The sequence below is a fragment of the Barbus barbus genome, assembly GCF_936440315.1.
Source record: "Barbus barbus genome assembly, chromosome: 34".
Lineage (NCBI taxonomy): Eukaryota > Metazoa > Chordata > Actinopteri > Cypriniformes > Cyprinidae > Barbus > Barbus barbus.
In genome coordinates this window covers 20,132,287-20,153,593 of record NC_136762.1, presented here as the reverse complement: position 1 = coordinate 20,153,593, position 21,307 = coordinate 20,132,287, and the positions used below count along the sequence as shown (strand labels likewise).

Below are 21,307 nucleotides of genomic sequence, written 5' to 3'. Positions count from 1 at the left end.
AAGGGAGCAGCAAGATGATTGCTGCAGTGAAAAAATGTATACAGCTCTAGCTGACTTACTTTATGCACATATTCTATGTAAATAGTGATATTTTGTTGCAAGTGTATTTCATGCCTTCGCTCTTCACTTTCAAATCAAGCAAATTTCTGTTGGACAACACATCGAATTAACTTTGCAAAATCTGCATGGGGAAATCTTTTCACAAGCATAAATCAATAAATACTACAGTATAATACAGCCAAAATACTAATTATGTATGTAGTTGCTACAAGTGAGAGGTACAATGGATGAGAAAGTTTAAGTGTGCGTTGTTTTTTTGTGCTCATATACTGTATGTGATATAGATAGAAAAATATGAAGCTCCTAAATTTCCTTCAGAGGCCCAAACTTAGCAAAAACATGATATTTGATGCAATTTCTGATATTTATATTGCCATAGAGAGAATTATGGTAGCTTGTAATGTAAATTAATAAGATCTTTATAATTAGGCTATAACAGAATACTACGTACAATTCATATACATATCAGTTGTCTCTATATCCAATAATATATCTTAATAAGTGGATATTAATGCTTCGTTTTATGATCAAACTATGTAGTCTTTATTAGCATATGCGGCCAAAACATATGCAAGTAATGCAATACAAAGATGAGAGATGAACATGACGCTTATTTTATGCATTTTTAACATTTTTTTTTTTAGTTGCTTCAGTCTAGTAGTCCTAATGTCCAATCTCGAATGCTGTATGTTTAATTTATTAAAATCAGTAAAGATTTGACAGTAAAAGAACATGAACCACAACCTCAAGTGGGGCGTTTTTATAATTATAGGCTACCAAAAGGTCGTTTACTTGCTAAACGTGTTTAACTATAAATCAGACGACAGAAGGCAAGCCATAGATTCTGTAAAACCGTTTTTTCAGCATATTTTGGTCTAGTTGATCATTTAGAGGCCTTTGTGTAGGCTACAATCAAACAAGACACAGTAGGCTTTATGAGGGATTAACAGTATAACTTGCACGAGCAGAAACGACGAGAACAAGAAAAGCAGCTCGTTTGAATATCAATAAACGTGACTCTGCGCTTCACGGTGCGCGCGTTTGGGTGTTGGCACACGGAAGGATGATTTACTCAAGGTTGAAGAGGTAGTATTTTATTGTAAAGTAGTTCTAGTAAGAATAGGATAAACCCTGAAGAAGAAGAAGCATAGAAAGTCAACAGCCAGCTGTTCTCCGGTTTTTTTTGTTTATTTTTCGTCTCAGTTCAGAGGTCGTCGAGTGAATTTTGGGGTCCTTAACGTTACCAGGTAAGAATGAGGCACGTGCATTTAAACAATTGATTTATATTGTACATTAATCCTCTTCTACGTGTACTTTTGGATACTTTTGTCTGCGATGCACGTGCTGCTCTCCATTTAAAGGCTGATGCAACACCTCCCTTTTGAAAGATGATATTGCATGAATTAATTTAGGAGTGTATCTGCCTGCCGTATTATTGTTATGGGCATCAGTTCGCGTCGTTTAAGCGCATCTGTTGTGATTATTAACGGTTTATTCGAGAATTAGGGGGTTATTATGAATAACCAGCGGAGCTTTTATAGTAGCGTGCTTGTAATTCATTGGCTGCGAGCGGAATTGAATAAACAAAACCCAAGACCACAAATACGATTTGTGGCATTTACTGCGTACTTTTGCCTGTTCTCGTGATTTTAAACTGGTTGGTGTTTAGTATTTTTACCATCTTTCTCATGAAGCATTGTATTGAAGTGATTCTTTTTGTGAAGGAACCGATTCGCAAAATGCCTCGAAACCTCGACTTTACAACTGTGTGTAAAATTGTAAAGAAACAAACACAGTTAAAAAAAAATCCGATGGTATCTGTGTAAATACTAATTTAATAAGCAGAATTATTATTTTTTTATTTTATTTTTTTTAAATGAACCGTCTGAACTAATCGATTCACTAAATGACTCGAACTGTCTGTCTGTTTTGGCTGCGCTTTATTATGACGTTTAAAAAACGCGGGACATTTGTTTGCTACTTTGTATAATTCGTCGTCATTCTGCAAGAATCGGCGTTCTGAAAAAGAATAAAGTCGTTCGTTTTGGAATCGTGCAGATGCGAAGGAAGCGACCCGTTTCCAGTAAGCGTTGTTTACGTTTTGTTTCATAGAGACCATGAGCATAAAGATGGATCAGTTTACACAAAGCAAAATATAGAGATGATATGATCCCAACACTGCCAGTATTCACATGTAATGCTCATATCCATGTATAGATGTCTAACCCACAGAAAAAGAGAATATCATTTACAAAGAACAACATTATGCTTAAAAACAAACTATTTACTTATCACTGCCTTTAATAACATTAGCAAACATTAACCATGGCATGTTAAGCATTATATAGTGTGCACTAAAAAAAGTGAACCTTATTTCCATTTTAAGCCTCAGCTTATCTATAGTGTGCATTATATAACATTTAAAAATTATTTATTGCTTGAAGTTATTCTAAGAGGCAGTTCTTTTGTTTTCAATAACAAAAAATAGCTTCTGCTATTAGGCCTATTTTACATTTTCAATTTCATTAAATGTTTTAACTAAATAATTATAGTGAGTGCTGTGTGTTATACATTAAATTGTCAAAACGTTGAGCCATTTTTGTGACCCTTGACCACAAAAGCAGTCTTAAGTTGCTGGGGTATATTTGTAGCAATAGCCGTATGGGTCAAAATTATTGATTTTTCTTTTATGCCAAAAAATTATTAGGATATTAAGTAAATATCATGTTCCATGGAGATATTTTGTAAATGTCCTACCGTAAATATATCAAAACTTAATTATTGATTAGTAATATGCATTCCAAAGAACTTTTTCAAAGTGATTTTCTCAATATTTCCTTTTTTTTTTGCACCCTCAGATTCCAGATTTTCAAATAGCTGTATCTCAGCCAAATAGTGGCTTATTTATTCAGCGTTCAGATGATGTATAAATCTCCATTTAAAAAAAAAAAATACCAATTATGACTGGTGTTGTGGTCCAGGGTCACACTTTGTTTTTTATGCCTGTGTTTGATTTAAAATCTTCAAGATATAAAAATAGAGTATAACTCTAGATAAAAAAATAATGCCCATTTCTAAACAAGAATTACATTGAATCATGCAGCACATTGCAATGCATAGTAAAAAAATGGCAAAATGAAAGATGCGATCGAAATATTTTTGAGTGATGATGCAACAAATCATTGAATCAGAGTTTAAAAGGATTTTAAAATGCTATTTGTACTGATTCAGAGAAAATAATTAAATGTACTGTTGTTGGACAGTTTTCTCTGTATCTTGAAACGCAGCCATGAACAAACTGCATATAAAACGGTCAAGGTGACTTTGCCCTATTTTATCACATAGTGTTTGAATATTGTGTTTGAGGAAGGTGCAAGCTATATTGAATTAAGGAGAGTTATAAAATGAAGATTTATATTGTTAAAGAAACACGTGAATGAAATTAAATTATTTATGAAACACGTGAATGAAATAAAATTATTTATGAAACACGTGAATGAAATGAAATTATATTCCAGTTTTAAACGTGCTTCTGATTACAGATAACCTGGGATTACACAAGATTTGTATTTTAAAGAAAACCAGTTCGAAGGGAGCATAATTTGCTTTTTGGGTTCAAATAATTTCTTAGTATGAAATTCGAATGGCATGACAATTAGAGATTAGACTCTACAGAAATTGAAATCTACATGTTAATACACACTATACTCATTGTGACGCAATGTTGTTAACATTAATAATTTGAGAATAAAGTATAACAATAATTTGCACGGTTTGTGATATGAGCTAATCGATGTTACATGTAATCACCATTGGTAGCGTGATTTATTATAATGCTTTTTTCCTCAGTTGGTCAGAACAAACGTGGCAGACTTGTTACTTACTTGTTCAAATAACAATATACGGTGAAAATTCTCATTTGGGTCATATATTTAGGGCCCTATGAAATCCGTTTTATTTTTTCTCAAATTCCATTTTATTTTTTTTTCAAATTCCGTTTTTTTGGATTTATTTTTAGCCCTTTCGGATTTTTCGGATTTTTTTGTTTTCTTTTCACTTCTAAGCAGTATTGACCATTAAAAATTCAGTTACACAAACTCACAATTCAGCCTTTTTATTTAAACTGTTAATAAAGCACATTCAAAATTCTCCAAAATTCAGCCAAATCTCTGGCCAAAAATAACAGTAACATGAAGGTAACAGTTACAAAGTAGGGTTGATGAATATTAAATGAAAGAATAATTGTAACCATGCTGCAGGGAGACAGAAACATTGAAACAACGATATGTGCCTGTCAGAACGCCAACACAAAGACATATTACAGTCAATTAATATGTCAATATTACAACAAATAAACAGTCATATTACATTCAAAATTGTCCTATATGTGCTGTCACAGAACGAAACGGCACAAATAATTGGGGTGGAGATGGGGTAAGTTAGTGCGAAAAAAACTTAGCGTGTGTTGATGTGCAGCCTAGAGTTTTCTTGAGCCGCTCCCGCTGAGTGTCTGGCCATTACCGCCCGCTCCCGCAACGTGTGTGTCCCGCTCCTGCAAACATTCTAATATTGTATATCATTTTCGCGCTATTAATAAGTGAAATCACATTTGAATGAGCGCTCGCAGTTCACTTTCACTTTCGATTACACGATCACGCACACTCTGTGTAAAGTGAGCACATCTTTACAGTGCGTGAATTAGACACGTTGATATTCTGATCATATTTATTTCCAAGAACATTTGACCAATTCCAAACCACATCAATCTTATCAGGAGCCACTCGCTTCGACATTTTTTTCCTTGAGCGGGAACGTAAGGACGTATGGTTACTAGGCAACATGTTTAACAATGCCATTTGGCCACGGTTTAGGTAGAGACCTTTCTACGTTTGTTGTTTTAAACTGAAAAAATGAGAAAGAGGTAAAAAAAAAATTTATTTACAAATATTTTTATTTATTTTTATTTATCAACAAAATATATGCATATTCCGAGAATTCCGTTTTCATGTGTAAATTCCGTGATTCCGTCCGCGTTTTCCGCATCACAGAAATCATAGGGCCCTATATATTCCAAGACGTAGGCTAGAATCTGTGATTCCTAAGTACAGTATCCACACGACTGACAGACTGACACGCATACTCCTCAAAACATTAGATTCATCCGCGCTGGAGCCGTGCCGGAGCACAACCCCATGCCCGCAAGATAATTCCTCACAGAGCTGCAATTCGAGGTTTTCAAATTCCAGGCAATTTACGGACTGCAGCTTTACAGTTATTTAAATATTCTTACTGCGCTACTTTATTTTACTTCAGAATCGTAGTTCTAACTACAACTTGTAAATTAAGTTACTAATATAAATTAACTAATGGTTTTATCCGTCCTGTTCAATAGTGTGCTGCAAACAATAGTGTGGTTTAACTTATCAATGCTGGCAAGTAGGGGTGTAACGGTACACATATGACGGTTCGGTACGTACCTCAGTTTTAATGTCACGGTTTGGTATGATTTCGGTACAGCAGGGGGAAAAACTAAACTTTTTTTTTTTTTTTTTTTAATAAACAATGGTTTACTGAAAAAGTTGCTCTTTCTTTAAATACATTCAGTTATAGTTAAAATGTTCTTAGTGATAAAAATCTACCTCAGCTTATGCTTAAAACTTTAGGAACCCCTTTTACATTATAAGGTTACAATTAGGCCTAACAACGTAACCCAAACTTACATTTAATTGGGCTACTATTTATTTTTTAATAGATGATCAACACTCAACTTTAAAAACAAATTATATGCAAACATGTAAATTGCACATAATGCTGTTTTTAAATTAATTTATAAATAATAAAATTTCTAGGCTATTTGTTAAAATATATTCAATTACACACTGGCTGTCATAGCATGTTTCATAACAAATTAATTTAAACGTACATTAAATAATTGAGACTAACAGGTTTAGTAAAATATAATGAGTATATGGTGTAATATTTTGCAAAATTTGACTTAATTTCTCTAGTGAACTAACGAGCTGTAGACACTGATGACTTGCTGAGGTAAAAGAAATACTACGGGACATTTTATTTCCACGCTGTTTTGTTGATGTCGTTCCGCGGTTGAAACACTGATTGAGCAATTACATGAGGCATGAGATGTTCAGTCATGTTTATTCGCGTAGCCTATTACAGACAGAGGAAGGAATGATCACGTTCACTCGTGTTCCGCTCTGCCATTTACTGCACGTGTCTGCGGCGCATTACGGCTCAGAGCCTCAGACACGGGAACCGCTCGAGTCAATGCTTGTGTTGGGTTTATACCAGCACGTTTCTGAACCGTCCCAGATGCGGCTCTCCAAGGCGTTTATACAGCCATCTGTCATGCCACATCAAAGACAGTCAAAACGCCATTTATTAATTGAATTTCTTGAAAAAAATAAAAACTGTATTCGTTCGGTACACAAGCGTACCGAACCGAAAGACCCATACCGGTACGAATACATGTACCGTTACACCCCCTACTGGCAAGTGACTGTGGTATAAGTGGGATAATCTGTGGTTAGGTGTAACCTCTGTTTCAGGTCAGGTGATTGTTAGCCTGCATGTGTGTGCATATTGTATACTAATTTCGTTCATTTGGTACCAAAATCTAGTTCAAAATAATTTTTTAAGACAAGAATTCTATTGTTTTCATGCACTGTTATGTGCAACACCAATACGCAGTAACAAACAGAAAAATGTATCTAGATTTTTACTAAAATGTTTTTATACTTTGAAAGATGTGATGTATGAATATTTGAAATTTTTTGAGTGATGTTGCTAGAAATCACTGAATTAGAGTTTTGAACTTTAAAAAAATATTAATAAATGAATTAAATCATTTCACTAATACATGAAAAAAATCTAACTTATTAACATTAAAAATGTTGCTACTATTTATACACTACTGTTAAAACGTTTGAGGGTCAAGAAGATTTTTTTGTTTTATAGAAATTCTTAATTTTATTTAGCAAGGGTACATTAAATCAGGCAGCGGTGACAGTAAAGGCATCCATAATGTTCCAAAATATTTATAATTCAAATAAATGTACTTCTTTTGAACTTTAACACACACAACAAAAATTAAGCAGAGCAACTGTTTTCAACATAATAATATAAATTATTTTTAAGCAGCAAATCAGCATGTTCGAAATATTTCTGAAGGATCGTGTGACAATGAAGACTTGAGTAATGATGCTGATAATTCAGCTTTGCATCACAGGAATAAATAAATGTTTATATTTAGTAATTTTACTGTTATTTGAATATTTTATTATATTACTGTATTTTTCATCAAATAAATACAGCCTTGGAAAGCATAAGAAACTTTAAAGTCTGTGTAAAGTCAATATTAAATGTCTGTTCTGAGATTATCACACAACAAAAAAAATGTGTTATTAACCACCCAGCCAAATTTGAATGCTAAAAAAAAATGCCAAGTGAATAAAATAAGCTATCAAAATCTTGAACAAATAAGCAGTGTTCTCTGCTCTCAAACGCTGGGGGCGTGTCCGCTGGCTTCGCTGAAACCACGCCCACTCGCGGGAAAGCTGCCATCTCTCACAACTGTCTTCCTCTGCAGTTTATTTAAATGAGGAGACCGAGCTGTTTTGTAAATTATTGCAACCAGGTATTATGCATTTACGTGACGAAGGCATAGCTAGCTAGCAACATCTAGGCTGTAGTAACGAACGGTAACTCGTGATTGAGAGGGCAAACCACTGCGCTGTAGTTATTAGTTGTGTTCAACTTGAAGCAGGGCTGTGCAGAACGATCAGTGTATGACACGAGAGCAATTCGAAAGCACAAGGAGCCGTCTGCTCTCTATAGCTCTGTACTTTGATGTCACACACTGATCGATCTGCGCAGTGCTGCTTTAAGTCGAACACCTCTTATAGTGTTAGGGGAGGGGCCATGCTCAGTGACTCCGTTTCGTCATCGAGTCATGATTTTAGACCCGCCCAAAAATCCTGAACACTTTACACAGACTTTAAAAGAATCATAAGAAACTTAACAAAATAAAAACTTACAGACCCCAAACTCTTGAACTGTAGTATAAAAATATATTATCCATCTCTACTGTTGTTTTCTGTTTCACATGCTGTACATATGCTTCTCACAACAGTTATATAGTAGTTGTACTAGATGTACTACGAGTGCATGCCTCAAATTCCTCAGTACAACTTTAATCATATCAGATGTTGACATTCATCTCAACAAAAAATCAGTCACGTAACCTGGGCATCGTGACCTGATTGAAGAGGTGTGTGTACGTGTGAACACAGTGTGACCGGCTGATGCGTTCAGATGCCTCCCATTTCTGTCGGTGCTCTGTGATTGGTGGAAAATGGGGCATGACCCTCTCCCAGCCCACTTACTGGATTTACACTTGACAGAAGCACGAATTTCCGTGTGTGCGTTGCTATGGACATTTAAATTAGATAGGGATGTGCATTATTACTCTTCAAGGCTGTGAGTGGCAGATGTTCCAGTATGCCTTGCGCAATCATGTGTTGCCACACAGCAGCATTAGGCTGTATAGTACGCAGGCTTTGTTCCATTGCCCTTCCTCCAAACAAATAGCCCACAGAACATGAATGTTAACATCGACAGGCATCCACTGAGAATGTGTTTGAAAGAGACACATTCCTCTTTTGTTCCTAATAAGTAGTTGTTTTGCTTAGTTTAGAGTAGACCAGTGATTCTTAACCAGGGGCCCGGGGCCAACTAGGTTGTCTCAGGAAATTTTCATGTGCCTTAAGGTGACTTAAAAGATTGATTTCGCTTGATTTCTAGACCTGGACAATTCATCAAAATGTTGGGTCTTGGAATCATAAAGGTTGAGAACCACTGGCTTAGACACTGGCTTTTTTTTTGGATATTGTGCAGTTGCTTTGACACAATTTACATTGTTAAAAGCGCTATATAAATTAAGGTGACTTGACTTGACTTGACTTAGACTAATGTATAGGTTCTACGCTATTTGGTTGGGTTTTGAAATAGATTGAAATACTTTTAAAGGAATAGTTTTTTCCAAAAATGAAAATGCTGTCATTTACTCTGTCGTGTTGTTCCAAATCCATATGGCTTGCTTTCTTCCATGTGACACAAAAGAAGATATTTTGAGGAACTTGCATAAAGTGAGCAAGGCTTTCACACTCCGAACATAACAGGTTACGAAAGTGGCAGAAAAAGAAAACTGTATTTCAGTGCTTTTGTTAGTGAATGCAATGTTTGTTTGTTTGTTTTTTTCAAAATAACCATTTTAAACAAATACAAAAGCAATGACTAGGGATGGATGATACGTCCAAAATCTTATCACGATATGAGTAATTTTGAGTAATGAGTAATTTTATATATATATATATATATATATATAATCTAGTAATTTTTGCTTTAAGGTCTTTCAAAATAGAAATGTCATCATTGTTGTCAGCAGTGTCAATATCACAAAGCTAATACTAGCCTCAATTAACCCCCCCCCCCCCCCCCCAAAAAAAACAAAAATAAACAGTCAGCGATAACGCATTTACACGCAATACGAAAAAAAACTTCAGTAGAACAAATAAATAAGAAATGCTGAATGCATTGTATAAAGTAATCAAATCTACTAAAACAGTGCTTCTAAAGGTTGCTTGGTTGAGCCGCGTTTGAAGCTGTTGTAAATTACTCTACAAACATACCGCGACGCAGGCGACGTCACTTCCTCAAGTCCCACTCGCGGCATTATTTTGAAGACGACAACAAAGTTAAGTCTGACACAGAGAAAGGGAGCGATGGCCGGCCAGTCGGGGTTCGTCTTTGGGAGATGTGTGTGTACTTCTAACATGTTTGGTTGGTAAAATAAGTGTTGTAAATTCAAATCAGAGCGTCTTTCGTGTCTGGAATGGATGTATTCTTAAGTCTATAAGGTAACAATAAGATAACCTTGTTTGAAATGGCTTTAGCTAAAAGAAAATTTTGGTTTCGTCTATACTACTAGGTACTTCTAATATATTGACTGGGTTAAATAGAATTGTATTACTAAAAAGAGACTAAAATACAATTTTCATTAACGAAAACTAGACTAAAATGTCATCAGTTTTTGTCGACTAAAACTACACTAGACTAAAAAGAGTATGAACGTGACTAAAACTAATAAAAACTAAAATGACAGCTTCACACAAAGACTAGACTAAAACTAAAATTAAAACAGGCCGCCAAAAACAACACTATTAATATCATTACTTTATTTGCTCTGTTAATCCGCTTCACGTCGTGCCTAACAAAGCCCCTTAGCTGCTATAAATTCACTGTAAACCATGGCTTCTTGGGGCTGTGTAAATTAAATATATGGGTCATTGACGTATAAGGATTTTCAACAGGCAAATTTTAAAATACAAAAATTAATAATATCTTTTGTAGTTGTTCAAACATTAAGAAGGTTGTGTACACATACATTTATATTAAAATTTTAAATTAAGTGATTTTAGTGTTTTTTTTCCTCTAGATGAATCATCCGTAGCCTTAAAAATGACACGTGGTGCGACCATGATTTGTATTAAAATTGATTAATTTCCTTAACATACTTAACTTTTTTTTTTTAGATGTTCTCAGTAACTCAAGCATTTGCATTTCTTTTGAGTTTTTGTACATAATGATCTCATATTTTTGTTCTATAATTTCAGTTGCCTTTTTAATTGTAATTAGTAGACAGATTTTTTTCTGTAAATTGCATAAAACTGAGAAAAATAATTTAAAAATACCATTCACTTAAGTATACTGTAGCAGTGATTCATATTTCAGCCACATAAATTAGATAATTTATTTTTCATTTAATACAGTTATTGCTAGGGCTGGGTATCAAGTTCGATACTTTTTAGGCACCGACCGAATTGCCTCGATACCACCGAGTATCAAAAAACGTCTTGTCGTTCGGTACCAAATTTCGATACCTAAGGGGTTAATCTCATCACCGTCAGTGAGCCAATAATCCTGCAGCACTAGGTGTGTTTGACTAGAAGTGACGCGATGCTGATTGATCAGTGTTTGACATCCACGAGAGCGTTTCGAAAGTGTACGGAGCAGTCTGCTCTCTATATCGCGCAGTTTGTTTACTAAACACAGACTGAAGCTCGCGTGACGCTCGCGGTGATTTCAGCGTCTGCCGTCTCACTAAATGAGGACATAAACACATGAACAATATCTCCAGAACTGCTGTGAGAGTTAATTAATGAGCATTTTACCGTTTGATTCGAGTAAAACTAACGTCATATCATATACACACAGAACTGTAAAGGTATTCCTGGAAACCCGTCAAAATAAAAGTTCGGTTTCACTTGGAAGACGCTGCGGCAGAAATATATTAATATTGTTCAGCGGACAGCACTGCTAATACTAGGCTACTATTAAAATTATTAAAACTTTATTATTATTTTTTTTTTAGAAATTATCACACAACAGTTATTCCATTTTTTTATTTTAATAGTAAACCCCCTTTGTTTGCCAAAATAAATAAACTTTGATTTTCAATAATTTAAAGAAATTAAATTAATGTTTTATGTCTTCATTTGAAAACCAGATATAGAACACAGAATTTCTGAGGAAAAATAAAACCTTTCATTAGGCTATTTTAAGAATACATTTAAATAAAATAAGTTGTTTTTATGCATTCAAATAATTAGACATACTACACCAGAATTTAATAACAATAAAACATATGGTGAAAGAAAATAAAACACCCACTTATGAAAATGGATGAAGATTTTACATTTCTTGAAGTCTTTAACAACCTAGAAATGATGATGTGTTTTAAAATGAACACGCACTAATGTAAACGTAGCCTAACAGATGTGTAAACTGAAAACAATTTGAACTTTATTAAAATTATTTATTGTGTTGGATATATTTTGTTCCTTTGTGCAGTGGCTCAGGAGATGAGGCTTTGAGTCTGTATAAATATCAACATTAAAAAAAATTTTTTGAGATAATGTAATCTTATTAAAACTGATTTCATAAAACTGGTATCGAAAAAAGTATCGTTCAGGTACCGGTATCGAACTCAAGGTATCGGTACCGGTATCGAAAATTTTTGAACGATACCCAGCCCTAGTTATTGCTATATTATTGGACGCACCACATGATGAGTGGTTGCTCCAAATGACACAAAGACCTTACATCATTAAAAAATCTATTTAAATAAACGTGTGGAAAGTTCAGCATATTGCATTAACTGCAGTCATTTTTTAGACCCAGTTATTTCTAAACTTTGCCCAACCTTAGCTGCTCAATTGACCCTTCGCCAGGAGTTTGATTAACAGGCAATCTGAGCAATCATAATGCCAAATCTGCCATTTTTGTCCAACAAACAAACCAGACAGGAGAGTAGATTAACGTCGGTGGACTTGAACTTGAAAAATAGTGTGTATTGAGATCTTTTCACAGTTGATACAAGATACCTTCTGATGTTCATTCATGTTTATTTTGTGTTATAACTAGTAAGAGATGATCGGTCACATGCTGCTTGAACTGAGGTGCTACAGCGATCTGTCACGACACATTAAAGAGCCACAAAACAGTATTTGTTGTTTGAATTTCTTAAAAAAAAAAAAAGACTAAATTTGAACTCTGAGACTTTGTTTAATACCGAAAGTAACCTGCTCTGTCTTGTATGTCGGCGTGTTGTCAGTGTCTTCTTTGCTCCGTGATGTATTTTTCACTGCATGAGAACATGATGTTTGGCATAAAAGTGCCATGGTTTGTTGGATGGTTTGTCTGACGTAGCAACAGTAACTAAGGGCGGGTCAATTTAGAATTGCTGGCTCAGGTTCTGAGATAAAATCATAAACATCTCTCTTACAGCAGAAAATTACATCTGGAGTTTGTGCTTGACTGCAGGATCAGAATTAACATGCTGCCTGTGGTGAGCGTTTATTTTACTTTGCTTGGCAGTGGAATCTGGTAAAATAGATTCAAATAGTTATTAATAAATGCATAATTACCAAACTTAAATTAGATGCTCTAAATTCCTATTTTTGCATTTTTTTTTCTCATTGTACAAAGATTACACACAAACCGCTCGAAATGACCCAAAATGCATAAAAATTTACTCCAAATTATATTAAAATAAAGTATTCTGTGTATATAAACCATTAATTGAATATAAAAGCACAAAAACTGTGAATTTGGGACACATATCTATAATGGAAAACACTCTGCAGTGGTCGCACCACATGATATTTGGTCACACCACATAATATTTTCAAATTCAGTCAAAATTTACAAGCACAGAATTAGCCACCTAAACAAAACAAGCTAGCTTCCCATGAAAGGTCACTGTGAAATTTATAATAAAAATAAATGCTTGTAGAAATAACTTAATATTCATTGTTTTTTTTGTTTTTTTTAGGTAATGTCACATGATATCCAAATGTGGTAACTACATAGCAACAATTAAATAGGTTATTTTTTCCAAATTTGAAAGAGTTACAAACCAGCTTGATACTTCTATGGGTCCTTGGCAAATTTTTATATGATGCAAAGTCTTATCTTTGAATGGATTTCAACATGAAAGTACCAAAATGGCAGTTTATTGATGGTCGCACCACATGATATTTCATAAAATGGAGATTATCGGACAAAGTTTGTTTGAATATTATGATGGAAATATAAATACAAATGCTTTGCAATTTTATACAGGATTACAAAACACTTTGGAAAACATGCTAAATAGTGCAAAAAATTAATCTGAATAAATTTAGGGTAATTTCAAAGATGTTTCCAAAACAAAAGTTATGGCCGGACGGTCGCACCAAATGATGTTTTGACACTTTGAATAACAGAAAAATTACAAATAACTAATGTTTTTTGCAAAATTAAAGTTGGTACATATGTGGGAGAGGTACTTGTATATGGCATCTTTTTTATGCATTTAAACCAATTTTTAACTGAAAAAGAAATGCAGTCGGACAGAAAATGTAGGCGTCACGTCTAAATATTATATATATATATATTTCTTATTAAAGTTGCATAAGTGATTTAGTCAAGAGCAGTGAACGATGTTCTCTCTGTTGTTTGAGTAACGTGAATGAATGAAAGCAGGAATATTAGACTGCTGTCGCTTTAAGAGCTGCCTGGATCCAATGTACTGTTACATACATTTTGTTTCTCAGCTGTTTGCTTTCACTTAAGACCTAAATTACTGTGTTCGCCAGGATACTCACAAAGACAGGCATTTTTTGACACATGCAAGTAGGCCTGTCACGATAACAACTTTTTGTTGTGCGATATATTGCCCCAGAAATAATTGAGATAAGCGATATTATTGTCATTTTGAAGACCATTTTATCTCACTGAATTAGAGGTGTGCGATATGACTATTTTTGATCGTGGACGATAAAAATGTCTCACGATCTGCTTTTGAAGAAATATGGTAGTATCGTGCTACAGGGCACATTATGTCAAATACAGCTCTGGTCTCCGTCTCTATATACTGTACAACACGACATACAGCAGTAGAGTTACTCTGACAGGACACTGCACTTATTCGAGATTGCAAAAGTACATTATTTGCATACAAGCCTTGCTGGTTAAATGTTTAATTCGCGCGCTGGTCTGACGTGTGCCTTTTCTGAGCGCATACACCTGAAGCACGCGCACTAAAAAGCCTGTCTAACAGCGCCTGATTACTCAACTAACTTATCTTTTGCGCTAATACTGTCAAAACACACAAAGTTTACATACAGACTCAGTTGGTTATCTCTAAAATGAAAGTAAATAGTTAAGAGAGAAACGGATGCGTGCCTGTACTGTATATTAGATGCGTGCAGCTCTTAAAGGGACAGGACACTAAACATGCTGTCGACTGTCATTAAAGGGATAGTTCACCCTAAAATTTAATTTCTGTCATTATTTACTCACTCACATGTTGTCCCAAACCTCTATTAATTTCTTGTGCTGAACCCAAAATAAGATATTTTGAAGAATGAGGGTAACCAAACAGTTGCTGGTCCACATTGACTTAGATAGTAGGAAAGAACAATCCTATGGAAGTCACTGAGGACCAGCAACTGTTTGGTTTCCACCTTCTTCAAAATAGCATTTATGTTCAGCAGAAGAAAGAAACTCATGCAGGTTTAAAACAACTTTTGAGTAAATGATGGTATAAAAATAAAACATGACAGAATTGACAGACAGATGATAGAATATTTATTTTTGGGGGAACTATTCATTTTACGTTGACAAAACGCAGAGAGAAAAATCACTCCCTATTCTTGACTGAAAAACTTTAATACAGTTGCTTTAGGAATTAGTCTATCTAGTGTTTTATTGTTATATTTGTTCATTTAATTTCATTGAATGCTCTGCTAAATACACCTATTGTACCTGAAAATAAAGCACTGTTTGTTTTGTGTATTATGTGTATTTGTAATGTGTATCTTTATTTTATCTTTCTTATTAAAAAATAAGAACAATGACAGATTTTTATCTTCGCCCACTTTGGCCTAAATATCTGCCAGGTCTTTTTTTTTGTTGTTACCTTGAAAGGCTTTGTCTTTCTAGTTTGTCTGTAATGCTCAGACAACTTGTAAAACCAACATGACAAAGAATCGTGATATTTCTAAAACAAATCGTGATATGATATTTTTTCCATATCGCCCACCCCTACACTGAATATATAATCATAATGTAACAGCAGCATAATGCAAGAAGGCCTACACACTTCCAAATGACAACAAACTTAATTTTTAAGAATATTTAGATCATGGAAATTAAGTATCAAAATATAAGATACCTTAAAAAAAACTTGAATAAATAGTAAATAAACATTTTCTAACAAAAAGTGCAAAGTAACAAGTAGAAAAAAAGAAAAATGCACAAAAAACTTGTATGGAGATTTTTCCATCTACAGACCTTATTTTCTCTGTAATTTACGGGTGCACACTATTGCTGAAAAACACAATCAATACTTAGCAGTCAGATGTCCGTATGCACAAAGGCACCATCTTCACATCTCAGAAACAGTGCTCAGAAACAGCGTGAGCACAGAGCACAGCAACGTCACATAAACGTGTAACTGTGATAGAGACAATAGTCCAAAATCTCTACCAATTGACAGATTACTACTGTTTAAACGTGTCTACCAGAATATCACCCACCCCTAGCATTAACATAACTTTTGTTCCTCACTTCTTTCTTTTTTTAATTCAGCACCATGCCCCTTTAGGGGATTCATACCTTTTAGATCTTGACAGGCAGGGCCATTATGAGCTGTTACCTATTGTATGGGACAGAGCAGTGTGAACAGTCTTCTAAACATCTTCTTTTGTATACCACAGAAAAAAACGTCATTTGAGTTTGAAATGACATGAGTAAATAATTAGCACCACATTTTTTCAAAGCATATATATGAAATATCATTCAAGGGCTGAAATATCGAGAGCAACTTTTATGTTATCTCGCTTTAAGCGTCAGAGGTGTTTCTTGACAGAAGGCAGAGACAGGCAGAAACCAGGATCGTAGAGGCTTCAGTGACCACCGCAGCTGCTGGTCTTCACGTGACCTCACCGTGTGCTATTTGTGGCCCGGGCTTTGAATGAGTTAGTTGGACTCGTGCTACAGGCAGACACCGGTTTGAACGCCTCCCCTTGCTTGTATTTATTATGGGTTCAGAGAGAAAAGACATCATCAAAGGTTTTACTTTACAAATCCTCATTGTGTTTGATACCTGGAGGAGGTGCTGAACCGAAGCCAGAGTTTAGAGAAAAGAATCACCGGACTTTATTTTTATTTTGAGGATTTCCTCGCTTTGATATTTCGAGTTGGTAAGAAAAAGATCTGAAACTTCAGAGCGCTCTGATTAGAGGCCTCTGTGGGTTTGATGTCTTGCTGTTTGTTATTTGAGTTTCCCATGAAACCCGTTATTGGTTTTGCTCACTAAATGATGCAATGGAACTCATTAATTTTATATGCTTTAGGGTTTCTCAGTGGCCTTCTGGGAGACTCAAACTTAATATGTGTATTTCAGACTAAATTATCTTCTGATGTATTTCCTTTGTGTAATCAAACATGAATGGAATATTGTATATTAGTCTTTGTTTTATCAGTGATATTTTACCAATAGAATGAATGTAATGCATGTCAAGAACACATTAATGTCATATTCAGTTTCTTTATGCACTGAATAATATATATATATATATATATATATATATATATATATATATATATATATACGTACTTAGCATTGAAATTAGACCTAGAATGACCCAAATATCAGGAGCTTTTCATCTTCCTGTTAGGAGCTGATGAAATAAGGTGTCCTGTTACTGTAAACTGTAAAAGGGAATAACACCCGTTAGTGCACATGTTATTCTGTTTATTAGCGTACAGTGTATTTATTACATGTGTCTTATTATATGATCAGTGACGTTAGCTTTGCACTTGTTTGTTTATAAAAAGATCCTACTGTAAAGTTCAAGTGATACCTCGGCTTACGTCCAGTCTGCTTTTGGCTTACAGCTATTACAGTAACGATGAGTAAGAGAAATCACGCTGGTTGTGGAGGTAGTACCAGGCTCAAATATCATCACTTTAGTGACTATCCTAGCTTATGTCAGGATTGCACTTCTTGCATAATTTAGTAACTTAAGAATTTAGAGGTTTAAAAAGACTTTTCACATTTGAATTGATTGTTGTTGTTTTTTTTAATATATATTTATTTCATAAACTAGCACTACGCTATTTAAGAACAATACACTTACATTTAGTCATTCAGCAGTCATTTGATCTAAAGCGACAAAGACTTGTTATAGCACTTGCATATCATTGCTCTTTTGTTGATTTTGATTGCTTCCATTGTCCTCATTTGTACATGCAAAGAAAAAATCCGATTTGGGCATTTTAACATAGCTTTAATGTACACATTGCAAGATTGCGCATTTAAACACTCAGTAATGCAAGTCGGTGACTTTGTACTGAAAGTAAACAACAAGTGCACTTATTGTCAACATAATATTAGTTATTCAGTTGTACATGCTTATCTCACTTTTTTCATTGAAATGGCCTTTGCTGTCACCTATGCTCACTTAAATCTGTAAAAACACTAATAATAAATGTAAATAATTTTAATAAATGTCTAAAACTAATATCCATTTTTCATACTGTACTTTGTGATGCCTAAATTTACTTGTAGCATTTAATATTGTTTAAATTTGTATTATTTTATTATATATTATTATATAAATTAATTATTATTATTTTTTATTTAGACAAAATAGTGGAGCATTTTAACATTGACTATTGATTTGTCATAACTTTTAAATAAAACCAAAGAAAAGTATTTACTAAATTGATTACTAAACCTAATATAGCCCTTTATAAAAAATAAGTGCTGTCAAACGGTTAATCGCATCCAAAATAAGTTTGTTTACATAATATATGTGTGTAATGTGTATATTTATGTATATAAATACACACACATACAGTATATATTTTGAAAATATTTACTATATAATTTATATTATATCTAAATATGTTTAATATATAAACAACGTTTTTCTTATATACTGTGTATGTGTGTATTTATATATACATAATATATGTGTGTGTACTTTGTATATTTATTATGTAAATTAAAACTTTTATTTTGGATGTGATTAATCATTTGACAGCACTAATAAAAACGAAATAGACATATGTCTTTAAAATAAAACTAAATTTTAACTTTCAGAACAAAGTAAAGGTAAAAATGGCGACTTCGTTAATAACCTTTACTCGAAGCAACCTTTAATGGACTTTGTATCTGTATATGTTTATATGCCCTTTCTTTTGTTTTTCCAGGTCATTGGCCCGACAGTGAAGAGCTTTTGTGTGTGTGTGTGTGTGTGTGTCTGTGTCTGTGTCTGACTGCTTAAAGAAATCAACATGGTCCTTACCCACCTAAAAGGCTTTGGAAAGCAGCTTCTGCGAGTCAAGGTAGTCGACTGCAGCACAGAAGAGTCTCGTCTTTCCCGATGCCTCAACACCTTTGACCTTGTGGCACTGGGAGTGGGCAGCACATTGGGCGCTGGTGTCTATGTGCTGGCTGGGGCCGTGGCGCGAGAAAACGCCGGTCCAGCTATCGTCCTCTCATTTCTGATTGCAGCTTTAGCCTCAGTGATGGCTGGACTGTGTTACGCTGAGTTTGGAGCACGTGTACCCAGGACGGGCTCTGCATATCTATACAGCTACGTGACGGTGGGTGAGCTTTGGGCCTTTATCACTGGCTGGAACCTCATCCTGTCTTATGTCATAGGTGAGAAGAATGATTCAAGTAGTCAGGCCTAAATCTGGCCTAAAAATGCCAAATATCAATAGCAGGGCTGCCACTAACGACTATTTTTATTTCGATTAATCTATCGATTAATCAATTAATCTAAACGATTAATTTCCCACAAAAAAAAATCTATTTTACTTAAGAATATTTTATTAAACCAAATGAAATCCAAATTTCTATGAAATCCTTTTTAAAAGCAAAAGTAAAGTGCAACATAGAGTGCAAGAAGCAAGTGTCCATCTCATAGTCCAAATCACTGAAATCAAAGTTCAGTATTATAGTGTAGGAATGACAACATATCCACGTGTTCTAGTCTACTGATAATACAATTATAATCAAAATACACTTTTTAAAGGAGTATTTACCAGAATTTATTTAGGTGAAAAATATAAATGTGCAGTATTTCTAAAAAAAAATACTTTTTTTAATATAAAATCAATTAATTGGACATGCTTTTGACTATTAAAATGTAATGGAACCATTAAAAATGGAATCCAGAAAATAATGGAAAACAGAATTTGGTACTTGAAGTGACGTATGGCCAAGTATGGTGACCCATATTCGGAATTTGTGCTCTGCATTAAACCCATCCAAGTGCATGAACACACACACGCAGTGGGCAGCCAATGCTGCGGAGCCTGGGGAGCAGTTGGGGGATTGGTGCCTTGCCTCTCAAGGGTCTCACCTCAGTCGTGGTATTGAGGGTGGAGAGAGCACTGGATATTCACTCCCCCCACCTACAATCTCCGCCGGACCTTCGGGTTACAAGTCCGACTCCCTAGCCATTAGGCCACGACTTCCCCTGATAAAACTGATAAACTCAATTAATTAGACAGGCTCTTTGATTAATAAAATTTAATTTAACCATTAAAATAGAGTGTAGAAAAATGAAAATGAAAAAAAACTGAACTTGGAAATAAAATGGATTTCATAGGGCCCTATAATTATAATAATTATTTTTTGTGGTAATAAAAATAGATGTAAGTGAACAATAGCTTTTAAAATGACTTAAAATACATATATAATAGCAACGATGCAATAATAATTAGTTCAAATAAAGCATCAAAAGCAAGAAATCATATGGTTTTATTGAACAAAACTGTAAAAATGCATAATGTATTATAAACAATAGAGCTAAGGCCTGCAGGGGGCGCCGACGGCCTGACGATTGTTTTTACACATTACTGTGCGATCTAATCCTTGTTTAATACTGGCCAAGCACTATTTAATTGTCCACTTAATCTTTAATATTTGGCCATTTCTTTAGGACAGAAATGTTATAGCTACTGTAATTAAATGAATATGTGGACATCAAAACGAGGGTTTGAGCTTTTATTTTGAAATTGCGATGTATTTTCCTGTGTTTGCGTTGATTTATAAATGATTTATTTTACAAATCTGATGAAGTGGCGCGCGTTGCGTTCCCGGATGAACGTTATAATAAACCCAAACTCACAACAACATGCAGAGATGGAGTAAATGATAACAGTTGTAAATGATAACCGTTTCTATGGAACTACTGTGAACGAAAATAGTCTAATAATGTGTTTTATGGATTCTCGTCCGTGAAATGCGCCACTTCCGGTATTTTGCCGGTTAGTCGACACAAGCAAAATGAAGTCGATGATTTTTAAAAATCGACTAGTCGACTAAAATCGCCGAATCGCGACAGCCCTAGTTATAACCCATACTGGCTAAACACACTTATAATGTCCCCTCTCTCTCAGGAACGTCCAGTGTCGCTCGGGCCTGGAGTGCAACCTTTGATGAGCTCATTGGCAAACATATAGAGAATTTCTGCAGGTTACACATGAGTATAAAGGCCCCTGGAGTGTTAGCAGAGTATCCTGACATGTTTGCTGTGCTCATCATCCTCACACTGACAGGTAAGCCACTGAGAGTCAGGTTATGCAAAAAACCTCAGTTTGT

At 34.6% G+C, this 21,307-nt stretch overlaps 1 protein-coding gene across 2 annotated transcripts in view; it reads left to right on the top strand.

Annotated features, from left to right (window-relative positions):
* The first annotated feature begins 1,008 nt into the window (after positions 1-1,008).
* The window catches only part of LOC306854371 (high affinity cationic amino acid transporter 1-like), a 29,657-nt gene continuing 9,358 nt past the window's right edge, over positions 1,009-21,307 (top strand). Inside the window, exons 1-3 of one of the 2 annotated variants that reach the window (XM_079392312.1) lie at positions 1,009-1,307; positions 18,904-19,357; positions 21,106-21,264. In XM_079392312.1, the coding sequence (XP_079248438.1) occupies positions 18,988-19,357; positions 21,106-21,264 (529 nt within the window). In that variant the 5' untranslated portion in view covers positions 1,009-1,307; positions 18,904-18,987. Of the gene's footprint in view, positions 1,308-16,664; positions 16,887-18,903; positions 19,358-21,105; positions 21,265-21,307 lie in introns of those variants that run through there. The other variant, XM_079392313.1, reaches the window with a different exon arrangement.